The 18,728-nt window shown below is 52.0% G+C and overlaps 3 protein-coding genes across 8 annotated transcripts; 1 reads left to right on the top strand and 2 right to left on the bottom strand.

Annotated features, from left to right (window-relative positions):
* The first annotated feature begins 67 nt into the window (after positions 1–67).
* On the top strand, positions 68–3,425 carry Mpig6b (megakaryocyte and platelet inhibitory receptor G6b). Of its 5 annotated transcripts, none has more exons than XR_007211207.1 (6): positions 68–430; positions 682–1,029; positions 1,160–1,233; positions 1,470–1,608; positions 1,721–1,819; positions 2,285–3,425. XR_007211207.1 is itself a non-coding variant. In XM_048348176.1 (6 exons), exons 1-6 carry the CDS (start codon positions 370–372, stop codon positions 2,387–2,389), a joined length of 807 nt encoding a protein of 268 aa, XP_048204133.1. In that variant the 5' UTR covers positions 68–369; the 3' UTR covers positions 2,390–3,425. The 5 variants fall into 5 exon arrangements, 3 of the variants coding, with proteins under 3 accessions (XP_048204133.1, XP_048204134.1, XP_048204132.1); XR_007211208.1 differs by having other exon boundaries at positions 1,143–1,233; positions 1,740–1,819; positions 2,285–2,340; XM_048348176.1 differs by having other exon boundaries at positions 1,740–1,819.
* A 1,624-nt stretch (positions 3,426–5,049) lies between these two features.
* Positions 5,050–8,439, bottom strand: Ddah2 (dimethylarginine dimethylaminohydrolase 2). Of its 2 annotated transcripts, none has more exons than XM_048348173.1 (7): positions 8,120–8,439; positions 6,894–7,258; positions 6,672–6,771; positions 6,488–6,561; positions 6,195–6,314; positions 5,537–5,686; positions 5,050–5,355 (listed from the first exon to the last, which is right to left on the bottom strand). In XM_048348173.1, exons 2-7 carry the CDS (start codon positions 7,188–7,190, stop codon positions 5,239–5,241), a joined length of 858 nt encoding a protein of 285 aa, XP_048204130.1. In that variant the 5' UTR covers positions 7,191–7,258; positions 8,120–8,439; the 3' UTR covers positions 5,050–5,238. The 2 variants fall into 2 exon arrangements, with proteins under 2 accessions (XP_048204130.1, XP_048204131.1); XM_048348174.1 differs by having other exon boundaries at positions 6,894–7,254.
* Positions 8,440–8,577: 138 nt separating this feature from the next.
* Clic1 (chloride intracellular channel 1) lies at positions 8,578–16,156 on the bottom strand. The gene is made up of 6 exons (XM_048348182.1): positions 15,909–16,156; positions 14,072–14,181; positions 13,748–13,873; positions 13,474–13,580; positions 10,959–11,140; positions 8,578–8,975 (listed from the first exon to the last, which is right to left on the bottom strand). The coding sequence occupies exons 1-6, from the start codon at positions 15,945–15,947 to the stop codon at positions 8,814–8,816; spliced, it is 726 nt and encodes a 241-aa protein (XP_048204139.1). The 5' UTR covers positions 15,948–16,156; the 3' UTR covers positions 8,578–8,813.
* Between the last annotated feature and the right edge of the window lie 2,572 nt (positions 16,157–18,728).

Below are 18,728 nucleotides of genomic sequence, written 5' to 3'. Positions count from 1 at the left end.
AAGGAATGCTTTTTATCTCTATAGTGCAGAGGTTAAACAACTTGTCCCTCTCACGCAGCCAATTCAGAAATTGAACTCAAGCAGCTGATCTCCAGAATTTGTGGTGCCCACAGCCACTTCCACACTGGAGGAGTTAAGTAAGGCCAAAGTGCTTGTGCAAATGGCCTGAGTACTAGTTTGCAAGGGACGCTGTTTGAAGGCTGTGGCTTTCGCTTGTGAGGATTTCCAGGGGGATGGAACTGGTGGCCATGCCCCTGCTCTTATCTGAGCCCCCAGTCCTGGGAACTCCCCCCACCACACACACACACCCGAGTTTCCCTCCGGTTTCCTCAGCTGATTCACTCTCCCTTTCCCCACCACCTCCTTGTCATGGCCTTGGCTCTGCGGCTGTTGCCTCTGCTGTTATGGAAGGCCAATGGAGACCCACTGGGTAAGCAATCTCTGAGAAAGTTGTAATGGGAGGAGAAAGACCCAGGCAGAGTAGCCTCCCGGGTCCCCAGTGTGTGTGTGTGTGTGTGTGTGTGTGTGTGTGTGTGTGTGTGTGTGTGTGTGTGTGTGTGTGTGTGTGTGTTGATGATGATGATGATTCAGAATGGCAGGTGGGCAGAATAGAGGAAAAAGATGCGGTGACTGGCGGTCTTCTAACCATGTCTGCCTCCCCCTCCCCACCCATCCCCCCAGGCCCCCTGCAAGGCCACCCAGGGGACCGAGTGAATCTCTCCTGCATGGGGGTCTCACACCCCACACGCTGGGCTTGGGCACCTAGCTTCCCGGCCTGCACAGGTCTGTCCAAAGGTCGCCGCCCCATCCTGTGGAACTCCTCCAGTGGGACCCCGACCGTGCCCACTCTGCAGCATTTTGCTGGCCGCCTCCGCCCCCTGGGCCCTAGTATTCAGCGGCTGGAACTGCTCTTGAGTGCTGGGGACTCGGGCACCTTTTACTGCAAGGGTCGCCAAGAGAATGAGAGCCGGACAGTGCTGCATGTCTTGGGGGACAGGGCCTATTGCAAGGCCCTGGGACCTACCCACGGTAGGTGGAGGCTGGCATACCACCAGGGGGCTTTAATTTGCTTGTTCTTAACCTGATCTTGCCCCCTGACCGGGGCCTCCTTCCCCGCTACACCGTGCTCCCCCGCCCGCCAGGGTCTGTGTATCCCCAGGTTCTGATGTCGCTGCTGGGCGCAGGGCTGGCATTGGGACTGGGAGCGCTGGGCGTGGCCTGGTGGCAGCGCAGGTGAGCTCGTGGGGCGGGGCCTGGTTGAGGGGGGGCGAGAGCAGAGGCAGGAGGGGCAGACCCCCCGACGCTCGCCAGGGAAAGGACTAGCCAGTCCGGCGGCCGCGCGGTGACTTGGAGCGTGCGGGAGCCAGGCCGGAGGCGGCCGTGCGGAACCCGGGCGGGGCCGCCGGGATCCGAGCGAGGGCGTGGCAGGATCTCGGCCTGGGAGGAGCCTGAGTTGTTTTGCTGGTCAGAGCCTGCAAGTTGCAGAATTGTCGTTGGCGCCGCCTGCGGCCAAAGAGAACCCGCGCAACAGGACTGGTGACTCTCAAAGACTCATCCTCCCTTACAGGCGTGGCCCCCGGCACCCGCTTGGACCACTCTCCACATCTGGTGAGACTAACTTCTCCCGCTTTCCCTTCTCCTACCCGATCATTTCCCACTCTGTTTCCAGTCAGTCCTGGCTGGGAGCAGATGTGTTGGTCACCTTCTCTCCGTCCCTCAGCGCTGTCCCTCCCACACAGCTCTGTACGTGAATGTTGAGCCCCAGAGGTCCATACAGGAGGACGCACCCAAGATTCCAGGGAACCCGGAGCAGGAACCGGTAAGGGATTGGAGATTTTAAGGGGTTTGGCCAGAATCCTTCAGGAACATGTGTCAAGAAAGAAGCCTGGCTAAGTACTGCGTTTGGTGCATCATCAACTGTTACCACAGCACAGCGGCGACTTGAGGCAGGACTCAAAAGTTCTAAGCCAGGGGCTGGGAATATGGCCTAGTGGTAGAGTGCTTGCTTCCTATACATGAGGCCCTGGCTTCGATCCCTCAGCACCACATATGTAGAAAAATCTAGAAGTGGCACTGTGGCTCAAGTGGCAGAGTGCTAGCCTTGAGCAAAAAGAAGCCAGGGACAGTGCTCAGGCCCTGAATTCAAGGCCCAGGACTGGCCAAAAAAAAAAAAAAAAAAAAAGTTCTAAACCAGCCTATCTGACACAGGGAAACAAACACTGGGATCCAATGGAGCGGGCTGCTGAGATCATTCTGCTTTTCTCTCCTGCCCTGCTTCCTTCAGAGCCTACACTATGCCAATCTGGACCAAATGGCCCTCAGAAGGCCCCGACGGCTGTCTGAAGTGGTCTCTGCGGATGCTCCCACCGTCTATGCTGTTGTAGTTTGAAGGGAAGGCCTGGGTCTGAGTTTTCCAAGCTGGAGTCTCCCAGCTCTCCACAACCCCCATTTCCCTCTTGGATTGTCACCTAGAAGAAGGCACTATGGAACAGAAACAATCTAGGCGTATGGAACCTAGGAGACCTGGGTTCCCCACTGTCTTTACCACAGATCTTGTTCTTCAGTTAGTCCTATCTCTTCTAAAATTTCTAGGTCTCTCTCACCACAGATGTCCTCCCTAAACCTGATGGAGCTCTACCCATATTGCCATCTTAAGACATCAATAACCCCAGATAGTTGGCCCCTCTTTAGATCAAGCTTGTTGAATGAGGGGCATACACCTGCCTCTTTACTCACACTGCTGAAACTGCTCATTTACTCTCCACAGGAGTGCCAGTGATGTCCTAATTAACATTGTTTTGTGTGTTTTTTCTGGTTGTTGTTTTTGCATTCACTTGGCTTTTGATTACTCCCCCCACCCCCCATTTTGAGACAGGACCTTGCTATGTAGTCCATACTAGCCCTAAATTCACTATGAAGCCCAGGGTAGCCTCCAAATCTTGATCCCCTTGTCTCTGCCTCCTGAGTGCTGGGATTACAGTCATGTGACACCATTTCCTGTTGACTACTACTTTCATTATCTTGTTACCAGTATCTTCCTTCTGCACTCCTTGTCCTTACTCCCTGTCCCAATTCTATTCCCAGCCAATCTACATTTGTTCCTTTCTTTCTCCCTCTTACTCCTCTTCTGGAGTTAATGCCTCTTCTGAAGTTCTTATTCCCAACCAATACTTAGCCAGAACTCTCTCCAGTCCATCTGGACTGGACAGTGCATCTGTCATCTGTCAGATCTAGGACATCTTGTCCAAATGGCTTTAGGCCTTTTGCACATGGCAGGTCAAACTAACTCAGAGTCATTACCCAAGACACTTGCTCTCCATTCTCTCTTGATCAAACCCATTGCCCAAGTCAGAAACTAGGACTCATGCAGGCCTCCATCTGTCATTACAAACAGTGAGCCATCAAGTTTTGTCATTGTATCCTTTTTTTTTTTTTCCCAGTCCTGGGGCTTGAACTCAGGGGCTGAGCATTGTCCGTGGCTTTTTGCTCAAGGCTAGCACTCTACCACTTGAGCCACAGCACCACTTCTGACTTTTTATACATAAATATGGTCCCTGAGGAATTGAACTCAGGGCTTCATGTATACAAGGCAAGTACTCTTGCTACTAGGTCATATTCCCAGCCCTTGTCATTGTATCTTTTTTTTTTTTTTTGCCAGTCCTGGGCTTGGACTCAGGGCCTGAGCACTGTCCCTGGCTTCTTTTTGCTCAAGGCTAGCACTCTGCCACTTGAGCTACAGCCCCACTTCTGGCCGTTTTCTATATATGTGGTGCTGGGGAATCGAACTCAGGGCTTCATGTATGTGAGGCAAGCACCTCTTGCCACTAGGCCATATTCCCAGCCCCTCATTGTATCTTAATGTCACTATAAAACATACACCTTTGTCCGTGTACAGTACTGCCACCAGGATGTCCTTTTCTCATCTTTGTTGGTGACTCATAATCCCACTTCATCCTCTCCTCTTTGCTCTCCTCTCTAAAGCCAGAAATATCCTCCTCATGTAGTAACCTGTTCCACACATGCCCTTATTTCAGAACTATGGTATTTCTTAATCTTCAGCTATGGGTAAAGATGCTAAAGAACCCTGTCCACTCTCCAGGCTCACCTCTGTTGTTCCATATGCACACATGCCAGCCTTGAACAAACCCCCCCCCCTTTCCGGATTATGCCTTTGCCCAGGAAAATTCCTGTTTCTAGAATTACTTTCTCCTTTTTCCCTCCTACCTGCCTTGCTAATTCTTATTTATGCTTAGGATTTAGTTCAAATGTAATCTTTTCTTGGAAGTTGTTCCTGACCTCCTTTGCCTGTTCCTGCATAAAACTTGATGCTCTAGTAAACCTACTTCTTTTACTCATCAAAACAGCTTCCTGTGAATTATTCCATCACAGCCTGTATTTCAGCCTGCAAGACATTTTCATGTACTGTGAGTTCCCTGACACCAGAGGGGCTGACTTTTTTTTTTTTTAATATTATCAAGCCTCAGTAAATGAGCGCATGAAAATGAGTGTCTCTGGAAACATCATTTCTTCTCTTTCAAATAAAAAAAACTGGTAATCTACCAGTCCCAGAATTATCTGAGTTTTGGATAAACTCAGAAAGTGACCCAACCCCTATGTTTTTCTTCTGTGGACATGCTTTCCACAATAGAGATTCTGTCTAGCATATCTTGTCCCAAGCACCTGTGACAGGGCTGGGCAATGAGTCACTAAGTGCCTACTAAGGTTTTTTGTTTGTCTGTTTATTTTGTTTTGTTTTATTTGCCAGTCCTGGGGCTGGAACTCAGGGCCTGGGCACTGTCCCTGGCTTCTTTTTGCTCAAGGCTAGCACTCTACCTCTTGAGCCACAGCGCCACTTCTTGCCTTTTCTGTTTATGTGGTGCTGAGGAATCGAACCCAGGGCTTCGTGCATACTAGGCAAGAACTCTACCTCTAAGCCATATTCTCAGCCCCCCTACTAAGTTGTTTGACCAGTGCTTCTTCCTAGCACTGGCTCCACCAACCACTTCAGTTTCCCGCCCCACCCAGTAAGCCATCAGTCACAGCCCAATCTAAAAGGTCAATTCTGTTTTATTGATTCTGATAGCCCAGAGGACTCAGCCTATCCCGTCCCACACTATGCCCAACCCCTTCCTGGGGACCTCTCCCACTACTGTCTACCCACTACCTTCTAACCCTTCTTCGTCTTCTATTTGCTATGAGGCCATACTCCTGGCCAGAAAGAACCCCAAGGCTGGCCCTTCAACTGTGAGGGCGTGTGCTAAGAACCAGGCAGAGGGAGCTGAGCCCAGCACCAGCCTTCTCCAGTTCTGAGCAGGACACAGGTACCAGGGTGACATCAGAGAGCTTCTGAAGTGCCTGCGGAGATGACCGGGAGAGGGGAGTAAGACTCTGAGGTCAGAACCACACCCTCGCAAGCCAGCTCATAGTAGCCCCACCCAGGCATTTAGAGAAGATATCATTCCTTCCACCCACTGGGAAGGATGACTTCTTTCTCTAGTTGGTGGTAACAGTGGTAGAGAATCTTGCCCTCTCTCACCTCTTGGCTATTGGGCAGGTCCCCACCTCCACGATGTAAGAGGAATGGGGATGCACCAGGCAACCCAGGGCGCAGAAAGAGACAGTCAGCAGCTGCGTCATCTGGGAGGGTCAGAGAGGCGTAGGGGTGATCTGTCAGCGCTGCCATGGCCTGGAAAGAGGATAAGTTTAAGTCTCTACAATTGAGTTTGCCTGCCTCACCTTAAACTAAGAACCTGGGACAATTACACTTGTGGAATGACCACAAACACCTGATACTGTCAGATGGTGTGCTTAGGTAGAAAGGGCTTTATTTCTGCCACTTTCCTCCTTGTACTCACGTGTAGTTCTTTTCACCTGCAACCCTCTTCTCCCCTTTTCCAGCTTCTGTCTATCCTCATTCATCTTACAAGTCCTAGCTTGGACACCCCTACCTTTGAGAAGTTTCTGGAAATTCCAGAACAAATTAATCTCATTTGTTCTCTACTCTCCTAGTTCCCTGTCCCCCTACACACCCTATTGTTGACCAGGAATCCTCTTGCTTACTAAGGTGTTCTTCTGTACTAGACAGCTGGGTAAAGGCAAGGGCTAGAGCTTATTTCCTGAGCCCCAGCTTCCCAGGGAACCAAGCTCACTGTCATGGTCCCGCCCTTCTCCATCCCAGCCCCGCCCCTTCTCACCCTGACAGCCTTTTGCGAAGCGTCACTGCTACCAGCCACCACTGTGCGGGGTCCCCCCATGCCGCAGAGGCCCCGCAAGTGGGAGGCGCCGGAGACTGGCACAGTGGAAACAGCAAAGTCCTAGAAAGAGCAAGAAGGAATTCAGGGCTAGGAGAGGGGTGAGGGGGTACCCTCAAACACAGGCTGCTGGCTCGCAGCCCAGCTCTTCCTCCCCAGAAGGCCCCCAGGCCGCCCCTACTTGCACCTGCACCGCCTGCTCCTCCCCCCCCCCCAAAGCTGTTTTCGACCCTCACCCGAAACGTGTCCGCCACGATCTCAGCTCCTCGATGATTGGTCCACTTGGAAAGGCCTACGAAAAACTCCCGGCCTGAGCCAGGGGAGAGAGCAGAGGTTTGAGGGCTGGCTTGAGTTTGGGAACAATGACTTAGAACCGCCAATTTTCCAGTCCCCAGGGGTGCGGGCCACCCGCAGCCTCACCGGTGAAGAGAACGTCGGTGCCATCCAGCGTCGCGTTCTCATCTCCCATCTCTACAATTCGCAGCCCCAAATCCTGCAGGGCTTTGCGAACTCCATCCACCTTAGGGCAGGAGGACAGAGAACAAGACTGAACAACCAACTTCCGAATCTTCCCCCCAAACTCGAGACGCCCATCTCCTCCCGGCCTGGCCTCCCCACGCCCGCCCGCGCCCCGGCGCTCACCTCGGGCCTGCGGGCCGGGCTCCAGGGCCGCGTGATCAGGGCCGTGTCCCCTTGGATCACCGCCGTGTCGCCAAGCAGGGGCCCCAGCGGCAGCGATTCTTCAGGGGGCAGTTCCAGCAGCTGCAGCCCTAGTCGCTGCCTCAGTTTACCCCCCAGCACCCCGTGCTCCCTTTGCGCTTTAGCGAGATCCAGAGGCGGAAGACCAGCCCCTGCCCCTTCCCCCGACGCCAGGCTCCCGGGGACACCCCGGATCAGGGCATGGGAGCAGCGACCCAGCCCCTCCCCTGGCGTCCCCATCCCATCCACACAGACGCCCCTTCCGGCAAAGCTGAGGACTCTCTGAGCTCGCGTTTACTTCACCCTGTCTTGGGGAAGAGACAGAAGCCAGGGTAGCCGAGGAGGAGGCATTCGGAGAAGGGCGTGGGGGGGGGGGTCGTCTTCCTGCTCTCTCCGGGCGCCCCTCCCACCCGGCCCCACCCCCTCCAGACCTGGCTTCGGGGTCGACCTCGCTCCACCCTGCCCTCTCGGGGATCTGCTTCTTGAAGAAGAGCCCACGAAAACAGGACTGGGATTCCTAATCTCCCAAACACCTGTTGCCCCTGCGGCGGGGCCCGGAGAGGGGGCGCTGGGAGAGGGAGGGAGGGCTCCGTGGGGTTCCCTGCCCGGCGCCCCTCTTGGCAGCCGCTAGGATGCGCTCACTCCCTAAAAATGCGGCGGCCCCGCCCCCTTAACCCTCAGCTGCTCGCCGCTGGCGGGACCCGAAGTCCAGCCAGGGGAGCCGCCGGGGTTACGGGACAGGAGGAGAAAGCGGGGGGAGGGCGGGGGGGGCAGAATCCGGGCCTGGGGGACGGAAGTCCCGCATCCCCTTCGGGGAGGAGGAGATGGCGCAGGGAGGGAGGACTAGAGCCTAAGAGTTAAGGATCCCCTCCTTCCCCCGGCCGGTCACGCTGCGCCTAGCGCGACCCAGTATAAACCAGCCCGGAGCCTCCCGGAGGACTGGGAGAGGTCCGCCCAGAACCCGAGGGGCGGAGAGACGGGGGGCGTGGTTCCGGGGTGCGGGCACCACTCTGGGCTTCCAGACCTGGCACTCCAGATGTCCATCTTCCCCCGAAGTCCGCCCCGCCCGGCTCCGCACCCACGTAGCGGGTTCCCCGCACACTTCGGTCCAGGCATGGGCCCAGCCCACCCAAACTCCAGCCCCCATCCGGTCCCGGGGTCAGACTCACCTCCAGCACCCCCACCGCCTCCGCGCGGCGATGCCGGCCTGAGCCCCACCCCTAGAGGAGTTGGTGGAGGGTCCTGGTTTTCAAGCGAGGGACACCGGGGGCTTGGATCTGGAGGGGGTCCTGGGGTGGGCGAGCTCGCGCAGTAGGATGGGGCGGGGGCGCGAAGGTCTGGCGACTCCCGGGCATTGTCTAAGCGGGACAGGGCGGGGCCTCCCTCGGCCACGCCCATTCCGCCCGACTAGGCCCCTCCCCTCGAGCCTCCGCTATTCAGGCCCACCCAGATCTGCTTGGCCCCAGCGGCGGGGCTGCAAATGTGGCCTGGACCATAGGACAGCGCTAGGGTGGACTGGCACTGAGAAAATGGCAGCACCCTATCTCACTCGCAGCTTTTACCCTGGGCTCAAGATTACTGTCAATGCCAACCCCACTTCATATCCCTTTGTGTGGAAACAACACTGTATTTTCATTCTGTATTTTATTACTGAAATACATTGTCTTACCCACCCCACCCCACAATAAAAATCATACCCTTATCCCCTTTTTCTCCTCAGCCCTACGCCCCTACCTCTGCACAAGTGCCCCAGGATTCTCTGCCTGCTGGCAGTGCTGGAGTGTGTCCATTTGGATAGCAATGTGGAAATTACGCCAGGCTCTGTGCAGAGCATGGAGGGGATACTATTGCCCCAGGAGGAACTTATTTGAGGGCCTTGGTCACTTGCTCATAGGCCAACTCTATCTCTTCGTCATCTGGACAGGTGGAGGCAAATTCTTCCCGAGCATAGGCATTGCTCAAGTACCGGTGCACTCCTCGGAAAGCTTCAGGGATGGTGAATCCTCTGTACTTCTTACATACCACCTGGGGTGAGGAAAGAGACAGCCCCATTAGCCCCACAGAGGCCACTCTGGAAGCCATGCTGTTAACATTCCCTACCCTTGGGGTCACATAAAACCAACCTTTTTGTTTAGGCATGCCAGTCCTGGGACTTGAACTCAGGGCCTGAGCAGTGTCTCTGGCTTCCTTTTGCTCATTCTACCACTAGCTAGCATTCTACCACTTAAGCCACAGCACCACTTCCAGCTTATTCTGTTTATATGGTGCTGAGGAATTGAACCCAGGGCTTCATGCATGCTAGGCAAGCACTCTACCACTAAGCCACATTCCCAGCCCTACTTTTTTTGGGGGGGAGGGGTGGTGGTGGTACTGGGTGGGGTTTGAACCAAGGTCCTTAATTTAAACTTGTTACACAGGTGCTATACCATTGAACCATATACCTCTAGCCTTCAGATTTTTTTTTGAGACAAGAGTCTTACTATACAGCTTAGGCTGGCCTATGGCACTTTGTAGCTGAAGCTGGCCTCTAACTTGAGATCCTCCTACTATAGCCTCCTGTGTGACAGAATTACAGATATATTTCACCACGCCCATTATCTTCCTACAGATTTTTATCTCCCACATGAAATTATCTTCATATTTTTTTTCCACTCTACTCTTCTTCTTTCTTTTTTTTTTTTTTTGCCAGTCCTGGGGCTTGGACTCAGGACCTAAGCACTGTCCCTGGCTGAGCCACAGAGCCACTTCCGGCCTTTTCTGTTTATATGGTCTGAGGAATCGAACCCAGGGCTTCAGGCATGCTAGGCAAGCACTTTACCCCTAAACCACATTCCCAGCCCATCAACTCTACTCTTTTAATATTTCTTTATCCCTCCACTTCCCTTATTGAAATCTCTGCCATCAATAACCAGCCCACTTCAAGGCTACTCATTCCATAGTTTAATTTTTTATTTCGTGACTTAAAAAAAAAAAAAGGAATAGTCTGGGGACATGATATGGCTCGGTGGCATACCACATGCCTAGGTTACAGCCCCAAATTTCTCCTGAATTTCCACAGTGATTTTTATCTCTATTTTTCATTTGACTTTGAGTCATGTATTATGACTTAGCTTTCATGTGAATGTTTTGTCTCCTGATTGATTTCAATCCTTGGTGGGCAAGGATCATTCAACTAACTTGACTTTTTCGTGTGTGTATGTGTGTTCTGGGTCTTGAACTCAAGGCCTGGGCATTGTGCTTTAGCTTTTTCAAAGTTGATGCTCTACTACTTGAGCCACAGTTCCACTTCTAGCTTTTGTTGGTTAATTGGAGATAAAGAGTCTCACAAACTTTCCTGGCTGGCTTTGAACCACAATCCTCAGATCTTAGCCTCCTAAGTTTGCTAGGTTACAGGCAAGGCTATCAGTGCTCGGTTCTTTTGTCTTTCAATGCCTATTGGAAAAATGTTCTTCAATTGTACAGCAGACTAGCAGGCCTATGATTCAAAACTATACTATTGCTTTGAAATTAAAGGAAATGGAAACTGAAACAAAGCTAGCTGCAGCTTTTTTCTCCTGGTCCTGGGGCTTGAACTCAGCACCTGGGCACTGTCCCTGAGCCTCTCTGTGCTTAAGGCTAGCACTCTACCACTTGAACCACAGCACCACTTCTGGCTTTTTCTGTTTATGTGGTACTGAGGAATCAAACCCAGGGCTTCATGCATGCTTGGCAAGCACTCTACCACTAAGCCACATTCCCAGCCCCTAGCTGCAGCTTTGACTTTGGAAGATTGCTCTATCTCATCTGGCTGATACAAAGACAGGAAGAACCTTCTTGAAAGTAATCCTGGAATATGTTATTCTTAACCAAGCCCTGTGTCTGAATGTTGAGCAGCAACTGATATGGACTGGATTGGGTCTCATTACTAGCAATGTATGGAAACTTTTAGACTACCTTTAGACTAGTTGTCAAGAGTAGCTCCTTAAATTGCTAGTCTAGCCGCCATCTTCTTCCACAGTGACCACCTACCTGTACTATGTGGAGCTTTGGCAACAGGTTGCAGTCAGCCAGGGTGAGCTCATTGCCATCCAGAAATTTTCTTTGAGAGATACCCTCATCTTCTGCACTGGTTTCATCCACTTCTTCTGGGAGGGGGGATGTCAGGTAATTGTCTAAGATCTTCAGGGCTTTCAGGAGTCCCTTCTCCAGATCTGTGCAAGTGATTAGAACATTGAACATCAGGAGAAGGCATAATCCATCCTGTAAGACCCACTAGGAAGGTAAGTTCAAATAACAGCAAACAAGGCCGAGGATGGGCATTCAGTGGTAAGGTAGCATGTATGTGGACCTCCATTTAATACCAGGGATCACCAGAAAAAAAAAAATGCTTAGAATAATAGATAAAAGTGCTGTAGGCCAGACTCCAGTAGCCTTTGCCTAACAAGGGATTGGTCCTGAGTTCAATTTCTCGTACTGTCAAAAAAAGCAAAAAAAAACAAAAAACAAGGGGCTGGGGATATAGCCTAGTGGCAAGAGTGCCTGCCTCGGATACACGAGGCCCTAGGTTCGATTACCCAGCACCACATATACAGAAAACGGCCAGAAGCGGCGCTGTGGCTCAAGTGGCAGAGTGCTAGCCTTGAGTGGGAAGAAGCCAGGGACAGTGCTCAGGCCCTGAGTCCAAGGCCCAGGACTGGCCAAAAAAAAACAAAACAAAACAAAAAAAAACAAAAAAAAAAAACCCCACATGCCAGGAGAAGGCAGCTCACTCCTATAATTCTAGGTATTCAAGAGGTATTCAAGAGATCTGAGCGTCACAACTCAAAGCCAGAGCAGGCAGGAAAGTCCCTGAGAGTCTCACCTCAAATAAACTACCAAAATAGCTGGAAGAAGATCTGTGGCTGAGGTGGTGGATTGCTAACCTTGAGGAAAAGAATCTCAGGGACAGTGCCCAGGCCCTGAGTTCAAGTCTCAGGACTGGCGTAAACAACAACAAAACAAAAATAAAACCAAGTCAGTCCTGGTGCAGCTAGCCTAAAGGAAAAAAAAATCCAGAAAACTAACTACATTACTATTTGCTATTATTATTTCAAGGTGGAGTGCTACATTAAACCCAGGGCTTCACACATGCTAGGCAACTCTAGACTACTGAGTTACCTAAGCTCCACTTCTCTATTTTAAGCATTTTTTTTTGGGGGGGGTCCAGTCCTGGGGCTTGGACTCAGGGCCTGAGCACTGTCCCTGGCTTCTTTTTGCTCAAGGCTAGCACTCTGCCACTTGAGCCACAGTGCCACTTCTGGCCATTTTCTGTATATGTGGTGCTGGGGAATCGAACCCAGGGCCTCATGTATATGAGGCAGGCACTCTTGCCACTAGGCCATATTCCCAGCCCCTATTTTAAGCATTTTAAGAATAAAAACTGGCTGGGAATATGGCCTAGTGGCAAGAGCACTGGCCTTGTATACTTGAAGCCCTGGGTTTGATTCCCCAGCACCACATATACAGAAAATGGCCAGAAGTGGCGCTGTGACACAAGTGAGCAAAAAAGAAGCCAGGGACAGTGCTCAGGCCCTGAGTCCAAGGCCCAGGACTGGCAAAAAAAAAAAAAAAGAATAAAAACTGGGCTGGGAATGTGGCTTAGTGGTAGAGTGCTTGTCTAGTATGCATAAAGCCCTGGGTTTGATTCCTCAGTACCACATACACAGAAAGTGACAGAAATGGCACTGTAGCTCAAGTGGGAGAGTGCTAGCCTTGAGAAAAAGAAAATCAGGAACAGTGCTCAGGTGCTGAGTTCAAGCCCCAGGACTAGAAATAAAAAGAAAAGAAAAAAGAATAAGAAACGTATTTAATTCTCATAGCAATACAGGAAATAGATATTATTATCCACCTATTATAGATCTAGTAGTGTAGTGCATTATAGAGAGGTTAAATTGATCAGAGCTGCATGCTGGTGACTCACACCTTTAATCTTAGCTACTCAGGAGGCTGAGATCTGAGGATCAGGGTTCAAAGCCAACCTGGGCAGGGAAGTGTTTGAGACTCTTATCTCCAACTAAACACCAGAAAGCCAGAAGTGGAGCTGTGGCTCAAAGTGGTAGAGGGCTAGCCTTGCGTAAAAAGCTTAGGGACAATGCCTAGGCCCTGAATTCAAGCCCCAAGACCAACAAAAATAAATAAATAAAAATAAAATAAACTTCTCAAAGTCACACAACTAGTTGATTTGTATTCAGGTAGTCTGGTTTGTCTTAAACATAATTCTATTCTTCCAGATTAAGAAAAAAACCCAAAAAACAAAAACAAGCCAGCAGCCAATTAATGTCCCAAGAGGAGGAGGGGAAGAAGAGGATAGGAAAAAAAATGAAAGAGCTCTCAAAGTCTCTGCCAATGAGAAGGCAGGAAAATATAGGGGTAAAGCAAAAATGGAAGCTTGGAAGACATTTGCCAATATCTGCTCCACCTCTGACCCTCCATATGCCCCCAATGCTTCTCAACCTTAGGTCTCCTCCGTTCTTTGAGGACTCAGCCTCTGACTCATATAACTCACTATCATTGAGCGCTGGGTTTGAATTCTTGATGTAGGCAGAAAATTTGGCAAATATGTCCAGCCCAGCTGTGTTGGACTCAGGGTTCAGAGCTGCCAGCTTCGGGTACCTGAAAGCCAGGGGAAGGAATATGGTTAAGATTCTTTCCCAACAGGAACATAACATCAGTGAGCTCCCCTGTCCTGCCTCCCCCCCCATCTCTGTTTTCCATTCCTTCAACTTATCTGTTCTCCAATCTCTCAGGCCCCCTCTCCCCCTTTCCAAGTGTCCCAGTACCTGGGAGGGCACAACACAGCCTCCAGAAACTCCTCGATCTTGTTGGTGTCGGTGTGTACTTCAGTGCCATACAGCAGAAAGGGGAGCTGTCCTCCGGGACACAGCTTCTGCACAGTCTCTGTCCGCCTGGGGAAGGGAACCAAGCATGGAGACAGGAAAAGAGGGTCAGGGAGAACTCGAAGGAGGAGAGAGAGATTGAGGGAGAAAAATGGGCTCCAGATGGAGGGGGGAAAGATTTTAAGATGAAAGGACTCAAGTGGGTATGTGTATATGTATGTATACATGTGTACACAGGGGTGTTAAGAGGAACAAAACTATGCCCACCTTTTGGTGTCAACAGTGGTGACATTGAAGGTGACTCCTTTGAGCCACAGTACCATGAACAGTCTCTGGGAGAAGGGGCAGTTCCCAATCTTGGCCCCATCGCTGCCAGCCTGAAAGGCAATCCCCACCCCAAAGTTAGGCTTGGTGCACCCTACTCCTCCCAGGTCATTTCAGCCTAGTTGTGTTCACCTAGAGTCCCCACCCCCCACTTCTCCCTCTCCCACTAAAAGCTACTCTCAGAACTATGTTCTTCCCTTTAGGCCTGAGTCAAACCTAAAGGAGTTCAACGGGGAACATTTGCAGCAAAAGCAGAGATAGAGAGATGGGAGAAGGCAGAGGTCTTGGGGAATTTAGAGGATATGAGTCCTAGAGACAAAGGTATAGAATTATAGGCTAGAGTCCTGGGTTGCAAGACAGGTGAAGTGGAGCTAGCTGAGCCACAGTTCAGGCCCATTACACTTCCATCCAAGAGGTTTCTGACAGCTGGGGCTGGGGATTCAAGGGTCTAGCCTCGCCCTAGCGATATGGAGGGCTTTATGGAAGGGGCTGCCTTCTAATTGGCAAGCAGTGACCTCATCCCCCAAGGGACACCTCCCCCTAGCCTGGGTGTGTGATTCATCTCTGTGTCTCAGGCCTCAGCTGCTTCCTTCCTGGCAAGCAAGTGGGGGCAGGGACTCAGGAGGCAGAGGCTTGGCCAGCTCAGGACACCCCACTAGTCGCCCCTTAATTAAGCCCCTCTCTCCCAGTGCTGGATCTCTTAAGTTAACAAGCTCCAGATAGCTCTGACCCAGGGCACGGGCAAGAATCACGCACCACCCAGGAGTAAAAATAGCCCCAGAGGCTAATGGGAAAGTGGTAGGGACCACACCTAAGGGGCGGACCCAGCTCCAGTTGACTTCCCTGGACCTGGCTAGGGAGAGGGAATGGTTGCTGAAGAGAACCCTCAAGCAGAAAGGAGAGGGAGAAACAGGAAGCCACAAAGGCGAGTGGGACAAAAAGCAAGAGAAAGTGGAGAAAGAGGAGGCAGCCAGGCGGCGCGAGGATGGGAAGAAAGACGGGGAGGAGAGCAAGGGGACACTCCGCCACAGGGAAGGAAGGGAAGGACAGAGGGAGGGGCAGAGACTGGGTCCAGAGACCAGAGAAAGAATGCAGCCCTGGAGGGGAGGGACCGGCCGACTCCCCACGGCTGGCAGCCTGCGGTTTCCACACTCCACAGGCAGCCCCCCCCTCCACTCATCCAGAGAGACAGAGACACGGAGATGAGACAGATCCACTCCCCCGGCCCCATGTCCTCACCTACCCCAGCCCAGCTGCTTGAACGGAACTCCCACTCTTCGCTTTTCCTTCCACCCCATCAATCCTGGCCAGTTTCCCTCCTTCCACTCCCCCAGGCTTCCTGTAACACACCCTCTTCTTTGAATCTCTCCCCAACATGCAAACACACACACACACACACACACACACACTCACACTCCTTCCTGCTTTCATGAGAATGTTCTAGCTAACATTTCCCTCTCCCCTTCCCAAACTCTGCGGTGCAGCCCCCTCCCATCTTCCTCCCCTTTCACCCCCGGGGAAGAGTTCGCCCACTTGTGGAAACTCCCTTCTTCTCCACCTTTCCTCTCCCATAGGCGGCTGGAAACTCGCTGTCTTGCTACAAACTTCTCGGGGTCGGATCCACAGCTCTCACGCGGGGTCCACAAGTTGTCTTCGCCTCCCTGACCTCTCCCCCCACCCCACCCACGATGGCACGTGGGATTTAGGGGGGAGGGCAGGAGCCGGGGAGAGGGGAAGGGCTGCCTTCCAGGAATCCGGAGGGTGGCCCAGGTGTTCTTACCTTCACGAACAACTCGACTTGGGGCTGTTCTTCGGCCATGGTTGCGTCGGGGACCAGGAAGCGGCCGTCGTCGCTGGGGGAACTGGGAGGGGCCGGGCCGGGGAAGGCGGGTCTCACGGGCCGGGGAGTCTCTCCAGACCCAGGGCTGTCCCCTCAGCGCCACACGAGTGTGATCAGACCCGTTCCCTCCAGACCAGGCCTCCCCACCGGCCCAGGGAACCCCACACCCAGCTCCTGCTGTCCTGTCCCCTCCTGGGCTGGCTTCGGGAGCCGCTGACTCACCGGCCGGCCCCGCCCTGGACCTGGGGAGGGGACGGGAGGGGGCGGGACTGCACAATCTAGGGAGTGGGACTGGAGGGGAAGGAGGTCCTCAGGTCTCCCAGGGGCCCAGGCATGGGGGGGTCTTCAGTAGGAGGAGTCTTGGGAACCTCTCTTGTTTCTTTTTTTTTTTTTGGCCAGTCCTGGGCCTTGGACTCAGGGCCTGAGCACTGTCCCTGGCTTCTTTTTGCTCAAGGCTAGCACTCTGCCACTTTGAGCCACAGCGCCGCTTCTGGCCATTTTCTGTATATGTGGTGCTGGGGAATCGAACCTAGGGCCTCGTGTATCCGAGGCAGGCACTCTTGCCACTAGGCTATATCCCCAGCCCCCTCTCTTGTTTCTTTGATCTTTCCCGAACACAGGATTTTTCTCCTGCCTGTCCAGCCTCACAGAGGAAAAGGGGACACCCCAACAGCTGGGAAACATCCATTGAAGATGCAGTAATTCTATGTATATGTGTATATATGTATGTACATGAAAGATTCTGCGTTCCTTTCGAACTCTGCTTCGAATTCTCCAAATTCTGGGGTGCTAGGACTCGGGATGGGGAGTAGAATTTAGAAGTGGAAGCTGGGACTGGAAGTGGGGGGCAGATAAAAAGTAGTGCAGGGGATGAAAGTGAGATCAGAAGGTCTAGTGATGGGGAGAGAAGAAGCTGAGCTGTGGTGCATCATGGTACTGAGAGGTCCCCAGCTTTAGTGCTTCCACTCAGTCCCCCATCCTGGGGCCCCTTCCTGTGCCCCTTGATCTCTCACTGGTAAGGTTGCCTTGGAGATGCTGGAGTTTCATCTTGGCAGTGGGATAGAGCTTCGCTGACCAAAGGGTGTGTGCCATTGTTGTAGTGGGATCCATCTTGGGGATAAAGCAAAGGTCAGGTAGATAAGCATAGTGGAGTCTTAGGGGATAGCTAAGGAAATAAGAGGACAGAAGACCTGTAGGGCTCTCCCTCCCCAGTAATCTTAATTTTGTAGGTATCACCGAATTTGATGACCTCCTGAAAAAGCTCCAAAATATATCAGACAGCCATAATCCAAGGTCCACTCCCTAAATTTCTCTCTCCTGTCCAATCATCCTCGTCTTTCTTTTCCTTGTACCAGTCTTAGGGCTTGAACTTAGGGCCTGGGCACTGTCCTTAGCTTTTTGCTCAAGAGTGGTTCTACACCACAGTTCTATTTCCTGCTTTTTCTTTTCTTTTTTTTGCTGGCTAACTGGAGATAAGCGTCTCATGGGCTTTTCAGCCTGGGCTGGCTTTGAACCAGGATCCTCAGTGCTCAGCCTCTTGAGTTGTTAGGATTATAGGCATGAGCCCCCAACATCTGGCTAGTCAGGATTGCAAGGGTGAAACACTGGTGCTCGTCATCCTCAATCAGTCTTTTTTTCTATTCACCACCAACTACATAGCCCAACCAAAGACCTGCAGTCCAGCATGGTGGATTGCAAGGCCAAAGAAGCAAAATGAAGTTTGAAATGTAAGGAAAGGGAGAGACTCCGGGAAGAGTGGGGGTGGGGTGATGCAACAGTACTGCTGGAAATCAGCAGTTAGTGGTTTCCTCTTGTGCTTCCTCTTCTGAGGGGGTTTCTTCTCCCTGGGGTGGGGAGGCTTATCTCTCTCCTCCCCAGGAAGAGGGAATATATTTATAGTGAGGTTCCTTCCTTGAACTGCAACCATTTGTATAAGGACGTAGAATGAATTCCTAGTGTGCATGTGTGAGTCCTCAAAATCTGTACATGAGACCCCTTCCTATGATGGGAATGGGGGGTTGAAGCAATCTTACTTTCCTATTCCCACCCTTCAGTGTTCATTCAAGGATCTGCCACTCCCACCCGAGTACCCCCCCCCCAAAAGAAAAAATCTCACTGAGAGAAGCTCAGGTAGATGGGGCCAGCTCTAGGCTCAAACAGGTTTGGTAGCCTCTCCCCTGCCTGTCCTTTCTCCTACAGCGTTGTCAGTACAGCTGCTTGGATCATCAATATTGACTTTGACTGGCTGGTGTGGTAACCCTGTAGCTTGCTTAGCTTCAACTGTCCAGGTGGCAGGTAACGCTGCCCTCTTCTGGAACCACCCAGCAATGCCTCATGGATTGGAGACCAGGGGCGATAATCCCCTAAATCCTGAATCAGAGGAATTTCACTCCTATCTCTTCTCCTTGCCCTTCATTTTCTTCTCTCAATAGGGTCTCCCCTTTCTTTCCGCAGTCTTCTTTTTCCAAGCCGCTTCTGCTTCTCAAGAAATCAGTCCCTTAATCTTTTCACACCCTAGATTGGAAGGTGTGTCCCTCCCTGCCACTCCCCAGAGCTGTCACCAGCCTCCTGCAGGTTTCCATAGCTTTTGTTGCTCAACAATTTGCCACGGGTAACCATTAACTCAGCCCTTAACTGTGCTCCCCAACCTTTCCTGCTGGAGGGGATTTTCCAGTCACTGGTCAGCACAGCCAGGTCTTCTGATACCTTCTTTTTCCCAACCTCTCCTCATCAGGGTACAAAGCTAAGGAGAAAGATTAT

This window comes from Perognathus longimembris, chromosome 6 (genome assembly GCF_023159225.1).
Source record: "Perognathus longimembris pacificus isolate PPM17 chromosome 6, ASM2315922v1, whole genome shotgun sequence".
Classification (NCBI taxonomy): domain Eukaryota; kingdom Metazoa; phylum Chordata; class Mammalia; order Rodentia; family Heteromyidae; genus Perognathus; species Perognathus longimembris.
This window is presented reverse-complemented; position numbering and strand designations above follow the sequence as displayed.

Excerpts from the sequence above, each read along its gene's own strand:
- Mpig6b (XM_048348175.1), top strand. The coding sequence starts at position 370 with ATGGCCTTGGCTCTGCGGCTGTTGCCTCTGCTGTTATGGAAGGCCAAT. Across the intron at positions 431-681 it reads GGCCAATGGAGACCCACTGG|GCCCCCTGCAAGGCCACCCA; the intron begins GTAAGCAATCTC and ends CCATCCCCCCAG. Across the intron at positions 1,030-1,142 it reads GGCCCTGGGACCTACCCACG|GGTCTGTGTATCCCCAGGTT; the intron begins GTAGGTGGAGGC and ends CCCGCCCGCCAG.
- Ddah2 (XM_048348173.1), bottom strand. The coding sequence starts at position 7,190 with ATGGGGACGCCAGGGGAGGGGCTGGGTCGCTGCTCCCATGCCCTGATC. Across the intron at positions 6,562-6,671 it reads CACCGACGTTCTCTTCACCG|GCCGGGAGTTTTTCGTAGGC; the intron begins GTGAGGCTGCGG and ends CCCCTGGCTCAG. Across the intron at positions 6,315-6,487 it reads TCGTGGCGGACACGTTTCGG|GACTTTGCTGTTTCCACTGT; the intron begins GTGAGGGTCGAA and ends TGCTCTTTCTAG.
- Clic1 (XM_048348182.1), bottom strand. The coding sequence starts at position 15,947 with ATGGCCGAAGAACAGCCCCAAGTCGAGTTGTTCGTGAAG. Across the intron at positions 13,581-13,747 it reads GCTGTGTTGTGCCCTCCCAG|GTACCCGAAGCTGGCAGCTC; the intron begins GTACTGGGACAC and ends CCTGGCTTTCAG. Across the intron at positions 8,976-10,958 it reads CAAAGCTCCACATAGTACAG|GTGGTATGTAAGAAGTACAG; the intron begins GTAGGTGGTCAC and ends TCCTCACCCCAG.